The sequence below is a fragment of the Haemorhous mexicanus genome, chromosome 1, assembly GCF_027477595.1.
Source record: "Haemorhous mexicanus isolate bHaeMex1 chromosome 1, bHaeMex1.pri, whole genome shotgun sequence".
In the NCBI taxonomy this organism is placed as follows: domain Eukaryota; kingdom Metazoa; phylum Chordata; class Aves; order Passeriformes; family Fringillidae; genus Haemorhous; species Haemorhous mexicanus.
Window position 1 is genome coordinate 99,944,011 of NC_082341.1, and position 10,078 is coordinate 99,954,088.

At 39.3% G+C, this 10,078-nt stretch overlaps 1 protein-coding gene across 1 annotated transcript in view; it reads right to left on the reverse strand.

Annotated features, from left to right (window-relative positions):
* Positions 1–213: 213 nt before the first annotated feature.
* TSHZ1 (teashirt zinc finger homeobox 1) overlaps positions 214–10,078 on the reverse strand; it is a 55,142-nt gene continuing 45,277 nt past the window's right edge. The window contains exon 2 of the mRNA XM_059857246.1: positions 214–4,797. Coding sequence (XP_059713229.1) covers positions 1,613–4,797 — 3,185 coding nt within the window. The 3' untranslated portion in view covers positions 214–1,612. The remainder of the gene's footprint in view (positions 4,798–10,078) is intronic.

The window sequence follows — 10,078 nt, forward strand, 5'->3', positions numbered from 1 at the left end:
TGGCTGCTCTGGCTAAGTACCTTTTGCAGTGAGTGCCTGCTGCAGATCTCTTCTGAGAGGTTACCAGCATCACGGCTTTGAGCGAGACACGTCAGCACACAGATCACGAGAGATGATTTCAAGTAGATTTTCGCTGGTTGATTATATAAACGATGCCTCTTATAGCTGGAGTAACACCTCAAAGGCAATATAATGACGACATGACAATGTATGTAAATCAAGAACTGCATGTGGGTTTATTTTACACTTGAGAAAACAGTGGATTTAATTGTGTGAACCAAAATGTACTGTACAATATTAATGATAAAACATCAAAATGTATAATTCATAGTGCATTGCTTGCTTTATTTTTATTTATTTATTTTTTTTGTCAGATAGTTCCTTTAAGTACATGCATCTGGAAAGATGCAGGTGCCAGTAAAATTCCTCTATTTATATCAAGCTGCAGGAACTAAATTTTATTCAAAAAGTGTGGTTTTACATTATATACACAGAAATTGAATATAAAATGACAATATAAAAAGTTAAAAGAGAAAGCATACAGCCAGAAGGTACAAAGAAAGTTGAACAGTTTAAAATGGTACGATATGTAACATGTATTTTTTTTAAGCTGATGCTGGCAATTTACAAGGAACAGAATCCAACATTTGCCCCATATTTTTTGTTTTCATTTACCAATGCAGCACACTATAGAAAGGTCAGCTTGTACCAAAGCTTAACATTTGTAAATAACTATAAACTGCAGTATTTTACAGAAAAAAAAAAAAAAAAGGAAAGAAAAGAGCATTTTTACATTTGTTTTAAATAACAGCTTGCATACTTTTTTTTTTCCTTTTGCCAAAAAGTGGCAATTCTCAGCATCCAGAGGGTTTGGGCATAGTGGCAAATTGGTTTGCTTGTTTTTTAATCATTATTTAACTTATACAGTTGTGGCTTCCTAACCCCTTGAGTACTACACAGCTCTCCTTCTTCCAAGGACTGCATGCACAATATCTTCACAAACCAGTTCTGCATTTAAAAAAAAAAAAGCTCATTCATTAAAAAAAAAAAAAAAAGTCCTGCTTCCGACACAGCTTTTATTTGAATGAAATGCCTTTAAGCCTTTTGTTTTATTTTGTTTCTCCTTATTTACTTATTTAGTCACTGGGAAAGGCACAGAAATGCTATTACAGTTCTCAGAGGGTTAAAACTTGACACTACCAGGTTCTGTGACCTTTATTGTCATGGCAACTTTGTAATTTTAGGATGTCTCTTTATCATTGTTCTTTGTGTCTTTCTTTACGGCTAAATTAATGTCTCTCAATAGTGTCTCCCACTATATTCTACAAAAGATAGCTTAACATCAAGGACAGATGTTGAAAATAAAGGTCAGACTTTGACTCACAAAAAATAAAAACAGAAACCAAAAAATAACCATGCACAGATCAGACAAAGAGCATATAAATATAACTACAAAATAAGTGTAAGAAAAACCAAGGTCCAGATAGGCGGCAGTTCAGCAACAAAAGTAAGACTGATTTCAGAGGCTCAGGTCAGGCCTAGTGCAGTACTATGAAGAAGTTTAGTGCAATGTTCCTGTGGTCACTTGCATACCTGGCTGCTTACCTGGACGCTATTGTTTTTCTAACTCAGTTACATAGATCAGATGGTCCTCTGGGGACTTGCCATGTGTTTTACTAAGGTGCAGTTTGACTGCATGCTTGCTTGCAAAAGTTCGGTTACAGAGCTTACATTGGAATGTGGAGCCTAAGTCCTCCTCGGCAATTCCAAGTGAGCCCAAAGTCTTGTTTGTGAGGACTTTTGAAACATTCTGCTGTTCTTGAATCTGATTAAGTGGCAACTTTGACAGATCCTTCAAACTAAACCCTAGGTGTGTCTCTAAGTGACTTATGTATGTAGAAGCAGTCCTGAACTGAGAGGCACAATCATTGCAAAAGAAAACAGGATGTCCTGTGTCCAAGTTCTTTAAAAATTTAGTTCCACCTGTCCTCCTTAACTGATACTTCACATTGGCCAGCCAGTGGCTAATTGTGGTCATGGAAAGACCAGTAAACTTAGAGATGTGTACCCGCTCTTGTGGACCTAGGTCCGACATAATGTATTTGCCTTCTGGGGTCTCCCTCAAGCTGGAAGCAAACTGGGCTTGAAGGATCAGAAGATGCTGAGGGTTCCAGTTGGACTGCCTGCCCTTCCTCTTGTGTACTGGTGACAGTTCATCCAGAGCTTCCTCAAAGCTGCTCCCATCAGCATCAGACTTCTCTGACACAGTAGAGGGAGTTGAAGACTTGGGTGTCAAACGCCCGGTGAGGTTCTTCACCATATCAGAAATATCCAGCAGGGCACTCTCCCTCAGCGGGGATGAGGCAGAGTCAACCACACTGGAAACAAGAGGCTTGTTTTTGGACTTAGTTAAATCAATAGGTTGATCGCTGTTCTCATAGTAATACCGGTCAATAGCGTCAGCCTGCTTGACTGGAGTGGTTGGGTAAATGGGTTTGTCCAACATGCTGTTGCTAATTTTGTACAGCATGGCCAAAGGGTCCAGAGAGGGGCTTACCGGCTTAGAAATTTTGCCTAAGTGGGTATTCATAATGGACTGTAAAGCGCTCAATGGATTAATGAAGGATGGCTCAGGTGAATGATCTGTGATAATTCCTAAATTGTTACAGCCATTTGCAACCTTTGTTTTAAGTGGCTCTGTACCATTTGGCGTATGTGCTTCTGCTGGACTATCCTTTTTGACCTTCTGAACTTCAGGCTCAGAGCTCTTCTTTGGCTGCTGTTTGTTATTTATTTCTTCTGCTTTTGGGAAGTCCTTGTTTTCTTTAGCAGCAGGGGACACGGGTTTAACTGGAGAACTCTTCTCCTTCTCCAAAGGCTTCTCTTCCTTCTTCACGTTGATTTTACCTGTAACTTTCTCCACTAGTTCCTCCATAGCAGATACATTGCTCTTGTGAGGTGGGGGTGTGATATTGCCTGGGGAATGGATGAGTGCGTTGTGTTCTGACGACAGCGATTTCACACTGCTCGCGTAGGACGGCTGCATCTGAACGCTCTGCACCGCGGGCTGAAGGGGTTTGACTGTCCCCGGGAGCTGGTAAGCTGCATGGATACTGGGATATCCTCCCCAGGAAGGGGCTCCGTTCTGGGCTTTGCTGATGGCTGTTGTCACTGTGTTCTCCAGGGACTTCAATATGTCTATTCCACCTTTAGGACTATCATCTAGGTCCTCCTCTCTGAGGTATTGATACAAAGTTGTTGGCTCAAATTTCTCTGTAGAGTCCTCACTCTCTTCCTTAATCTTTTTCTCTGTTTCAGTGACCACCAGTTTTTCCTTCTCTAGGTCTTTCTTTTCCTCCGAGTTTGTGGAGCCCGCTGGGGAATCGGGCTGCTTTTTAATGTTGGAGGCTGGTAGCCTTGTATGGGTGGTAGGTGGAAGAGGTATAGACTGTATTTTCTCCTCCACCACTGGGTCCAACACTAGCTGCTTGCCTTTTTTGGAAGCAGAATTGGTCACCTTCAAGAAATGACCGGTGACCATCATGTGAGCAGTGAGCTGCTGCAAAGTATCATGGGAACTGCCACATTCCATGCATTTCAGTATTTGGGCTTTGCGTGCCTCAAACTGCCAAGTGTAGCTAGCACCATTTTGATAGCCATAGCGGTTGTTCGGAGTCACGTAGGGGTTGGCAGTTTTCTGATCCTTTGCAGACTCACCCAGTGAAGCTTCTGCCGTGATCCCTGTTGGCTCAGGTGAACAAGGCGAAGCCAAGTCCTGAAGTGCTCGCTTTTTGGTAGAAGGGACCAATTTGGTGATGGCTGGTACTGGCTCCTTCAGAGGCACTTTCTGGTAATGCTTTGTTTTTATCATATGGACGCTGAGGTCTTGCAAAGACTCAAACGAATGCCCGCAGTACATGCACTTCAGCACTTTCTGGGCATCCTCTTTGCCCTCCATTTCCATAAGCGATCGTTTCCTAGGCTTTGACCACCGCTTGGTCTTATCAGCTTCTTTATCTCTGTTGTCATCACGGTAATGTCCGGTTTCATTCATGTGCACTGTTAGCTCCACCAGCGTGTCGTAGGCTGCACTGCAGTCTTTGCATCGGAACTTGCTGGCACCGGTGAACACAGACCCATAGAGTTTATTGTTTTGCCGGTAAAGCTGTACTGTGCTGAAGAGACTCGGCTCCGGGAGAAGTCCGTACGATGACGTCTGCTGCAGAGTTTTAGCCAGCGCAGCTTGGTGCCAGTCGTAACCCGAGCCACCACTGTTACTGTTACTGTTACTAGTACTACTGGTGGTTGTACTGGTACTAGTGCTGGTACTGGTAGTACAAGTACTCTGGGAATTGGCATTGGCGTCAGTACTGGTCATGTTTTCATTCTGGCTGATTCCGTTGTTGCTGGTGGTTGGATTGGATTTCTTTAAGTCCAAAGCTAAACTGGACCAGCAAGTCTCTGAAAGCAAATTTGCATACACAGCTTTTATTTGTGCCAAGCTGTCCTGTGGATAGGAAACATTGTCTGTGCACTGAGGATCCTCTTTCTCTTCTTTAGAGGAAGTGCTTTTGAAATGGGCCAGCTGATCGCTGTTTTCACTAAACGGCGAACCATAGCCTGCATCCTGATTAGTTGCAGTGCTGACTGGGGAGTTCTGGTAGCTTTGAGCCTCTTTGATCTCCGCTTCTTCATTGCACAAATACTCATTCTCCTGGATGTCCAGAGACAGCCCATCATCTTCCACGCTGTCTTCATCTATTTCTGCTGCTTTCAATTCTTCCTCAGGAACATATGCTAAAATACAGGAGGGGACATGGGGGAAACAAGACAATGTTATTGAACACGCACATTTTACATGGCTCTCCTGCACTAAAAACAATAAGCACGAAGACAAATTTTGAAGATACATCCAAAACCCAAACCCACCATCACTCACGTACTCCTCCTATAAATCCATACACTCTGTCATGGTTACAGTTTGATATCAGTGATACTGAAGAATAAACTTTGACTTCAGCAGTAAAATATGTGCCAGGACCACAGTAAATGCCATAATATCAAAACTAAAATCAAACAAAGAGCCTACTAAACTAGTTTTTATCAACCTAAAAACATGGCCTGGTACTGAGCTATATTTACTGCACTACATATGTATGTGTAACGCGTTGCAGCTGACCTGCATCCCTCAGACCATGACACTCAGAATCACTGACTGGACCAACTCTATCTTGTCAGTTCTGTCTTTTCTTGCAAACTGGCTTTGGCTACAGCTGCAGGGGCCATTTCTGCGTCACTGATACCTGACTCTAATGAAGCCATACAGGGCAAGAGTGTCAGGTCAGCTGTTCCCAGGGTCTCCTGGTGTCTGGCTGTACTGTGTCCATCTGAGAGCAGAACAGCTTTCATTTTTGAAAGGTGAAAAGAGAAGCAAGACTGCTTTCTGAAATGGGAAGGATGTAGTTTGCCTCCTGTTATGATCTGATGTAGGTCCTCCATTTACCATTTTGAAAAAAAGCAGTCAGAAACTGAGAATAAATGCTAGAGATTAATTCCTTAAAGCAACAAACAAAAACCTTGAGATCTCCTCTGCAGCTTGATTATTGGTTTATGGAAAATATAAAACTTTGCTACTGCATTGCTATCTGTGAAACTATATGATCTCACCAAACTATGTGTTCATCTATATCAAACTATTTGTTAAACTAGCAAATGTGATATTCATGAGCAGATGGCCATTACATCAAAACACATTTACTCCAAGGGCTCAATTCACAGAAGTGACTTACATGTACCTAAGTGATAAATGTACACTTTCATTGCAGAGCAGAAAACATAGTTGTACACATTTCCCTCCAGTTTTGTAAAAGAAGCTTAAAAAAATCACAATGCCAACGGAATGTAGATAATTTATAAGAATGTCAAGGTAGAAAATACGGATTATGAACAATTTTCAGTAACTGAATAAAAAAGTGCCTCCTTGTCAGGTGAACTCTGCAGCAAGTGATGCTGAAATGTGTCCTGTGTCCTTTCATGGTACAATACTGAAAGCAAGCCAGAAAATAGGCACTTCTGCTCCTATGTGGTATGAAGAAAATATGTATTATTATGTTAACAAAGCTGAGGTCTTCTTCAGCTGGGGGGAGCGTAAGAACGAGTCGAGCTTCTTTTTGTACACAGTTGCTAACATATTCTGAAATGCCTTTTCTGAAAAATAAAAAGAATCTTCTTTCATTGTAATATGAATACTCTTTGAAACACATTAAGGTCAGTACTGCATTATGTATTCACCTTTGCAATTCAGTCTTAATGCAGCCCCTAACTGCTTCAGCCTGATCTTTTAAGATGAAGTAGGAAAATATTCTATCTAATACTGGGGTTGTACTGAACCTGAAGATGCCCATTGCATTTTTCACCTGTCCCCTAAATGTCAATATTTTCAGACAATAATTTGACCTTTTAGTTTTTAAAAAAGTTCTGATCAGGGCCCAAACAGATAAATCAACCTCAAGTGTTTTCTAATATATTTAAAAGGACAGGTGAGTACCAAGCACAATAAATAAAATTCAGAAAAAATCCTGGAGTCAAAGGCCAGGAAGATGCTAGAAAAGCATTGTAAAACCAGATGAAAATATTCTCCAAAAGGCATTATGAAGAATAGAATGCAGAAGTAGTAAGAGAATTCAGAAGGCAGCCAGCTTCCCTGTCTTGCAGCAATGCTGCTGTTGGAACACTCTGCAGATATATGAGGATGGTCGGACCGCTGCGGTTCTGAACTCTGGGTACACATGTAGAATTCACTCTCACAGCTGCAGTCTAGGATCTCTTAGCCCTCTCTTAGCCCTCTCATTCGACACACCTTTTTGCAGTAGTTTTTAATGGCAAAAGACAATACATTTTTAAGCATTAGAAAAGCAAAGAACAGTGAAAGAAGAATATGGTTTCTGATTTTGAAATTATTTTAAAATAGAAAATAAACCCCTCTGAGACCTAAAATGCACAACAACGGGCAGTTACCATCTGGCATTTTTATTTAAAAAAACAAAACCAAAACAAATACAAGCTAAAAACTGAGAGGACACACATTTGAGTTTTTATGAACAGCTTTCTTCTCACTAACCACAGCGCAACTATGCCACTTTTCTCTAATTTTCACATCCCAATATTTTTAATTGCTAGGTGCAAAAAACTGTTGTAAGATGCTGGATGTTCCTATAGTTGCTACAGCATTTTGTGAGGATCCATATTAATTATTTGCTTACATCTCTTTACTTAATTCTAAATTACATAAATACATATTTTTATAATTGCTATATGTAACCATCTATATATCTGCTTAAGCAGAAACTCTAATGATCCACTGCCATGTCTTTTATTTTTTTTATTTACTTATGATGGTGTTTTCTCTATTATCATACTTTTGCACTGTATCATAAAAATAAAAAAGAGCTAAACCACACAAGAAACATTATAGCTACATGTAAGGTCCATGTTAAACTGCTATAGCAAAGAAACCAAGTGTCAGGGTGAAATATCCATCTTTTACTCACTTTTTCTACTCTTTGGTTTTGCTGAGACTACTACACGATTGAGTTCACTCCTTTACCAACTGCAATATAAGGGTTAAGAATGTACAAATGGCCAGAACTGTGATTTTCTACTATTTCAGAATTTAAGCCAGTTCTAAATAAACCCTGAATTTATATGATGTGCACACCCACATGTCTGTACATGTGTCTAAAGTCACAAAGAAATAATGCTTCTTAACAAAAAAGAGAGCAATTTATCTGTAATATTTAATTTCTATCACTGCAATAAAAAAAAAAAAATAGTCTCTTTAACTTCTTTGGTTATCATAGGATACAGACAATACCTGCTCATTCAAGACTACTAATGCTTATGAGATGAATAGCAGCACACTCAACATATGGTATTTTGCAAGGTCAGTGCAATTCTCTAACTGAAAAGGTTTCTGTAAGAGCTAACAGAGAAGCAAACAAAAGGAAGAATGCTAATGTCTAAAAGCATGTACGTTTTACTAAAATTCTCACAGAAATTTGACAAATAAATAAAATTCAGTATTTTAAACACAGCAAAAATTTTCCTATTATAATGACTTGCAGAGAGAAGTAATATATTCTACCTTAAATAAAAACATGAGATGTTCAGAGTCTAAATTACAAAATGTAGACCAACAGACAGATTTCAGACAACATATCTTTCTGTGACCGAGCAACTCTCAGCAATCTTCTCCAGACATTCCTGCATCTGCAAAGGTATTGCTGGTTTACACATGTCCCAAAACCATATAAAAATATCAAGAGCAGATATACACAATGATCCTCCTTAACAGTAACTATATTCAAAGTAGAAGAAATTGCAGAACATAGCGTCACCTTTCCTCTTCCTTCTCATTTGTGTCTAGACAGACTGAGGCAAATGCAAGGTGGAAAAGAGGGAAAAACCTTCAAATTCCAGACAACTAAAAATTAGGGGGGGCATTTTGTATTTCTTTTCTTCCTATTAAGTCTTGCTATTATATTTTTTTGCCTATAAAATGTGCCTTCTGGATGCCAATGCTTCCCCATAGATATACTGTCATCTTTGAGCAGTGTTAAAAGCTGTGCATTCTAATCTAAGTGGACATGAGATGCTATATATTGTACATGTGAGTAGCACAGCACATTGTGTTTGCTTCAGTGAGAATATTTACACTATAAATACACATCCATTGTTTGAAAAAGCAGACAGAAATCTGAAATGTAAGGATGTGGTTAAAAATACAAATATTCTCACAGAAAACCTTTCCACAACCTTGGAACTACGCTTTTGAAGGAATCTGTCTCTGCAGACGTTTTCTTTTCCAGTCAAAAATGGATTCAACATTGAATAAATTATTTTGAATATCACCAAAAGCAATAATTGTATTTGGTTTTAGTAGTCTACAAAATTAAATGCAGTAAGCTCTTCAAGACCCAATTTTAAATCCTCCAAATAAATAAATTTATTCAGAAGAAACACCTGAGCAGTGAAAGTCACAGTTCAGTAAAGGAATTGAATACTGAAATAATTTTCACTGAAATACCTATTTCATAGTTTTGACAAATAGGGATAGGTTTAGGTCTAAAATTCTTCACTAAATCAGGGCCTACTCTGTGACTAAACAATAGTGGCACAATGTGAGTGTTCACCATTCTTCAAGAGATGTATTACCACAGCTTCTAATATTTACCCAGCCAACAGGAGACAGCAGCTGCAGAAGTTTTCACAGCCCACACTGTCACCTTGCACAAACTGCACTCCAGGCTGGGGGTGATTTCCACTGCACACAAGAACACATTTCATATCTTAGGGAAAAAAAAAAAATACAGCATGAAAAGACAATCTATAGCCACACATCTCCTTCATTATGGAAAAACAAGAGGCAGATGAAAAAACCCAAATCATTTACAGACACGTTTCCAGAATACAGAGTCATGAGAGTTTTACAGAAGAATCCAAAATCTCACATTGTGAGAGTTTAACATGTGTGCTGGAAGATTTGTGAATCTTCTGTATTAGTATATACAAATTTTCATACAAAATTCTGGCACAGATGCTACAAATCTGTGTGCATGTGTGTGTGTGTCTGTATTACAATGTCACTATGGTGGAAAAATATGGCTTAGTTTTGACAATGGCTGAGGAGCAGCAGAGAATATGAGACAACTAGATAATCTTACTGCAGAGGTTTGTGTCTTTCATTTCTAATTGCAGCAAAATGGGGGGCAAAATACTAGCACTGCCTACCCTTTAATTCTAATGCAATGGGTCTGAAAAGTAGATAAGGTACTGTAACAAGAACAACCTCCATGCTTCTAGCAGGTTGAATGATAACCCTTAAAGGCATCCCATTAAAAGCCAACAAAAAGATTCTTCACCTCTTTCTCTTCTCTCCTCTATCCCCTTAAAATGAATGCCGCAAATTATTAGCCAACGCTGGCAATTGGAGAACGAAGCAGCTTGCATGTGGGTATATTTTCACAGTGATTCTAATCTGAGAAATTTACTTGCTCTTCCCCTTCTATCTGATAAACTA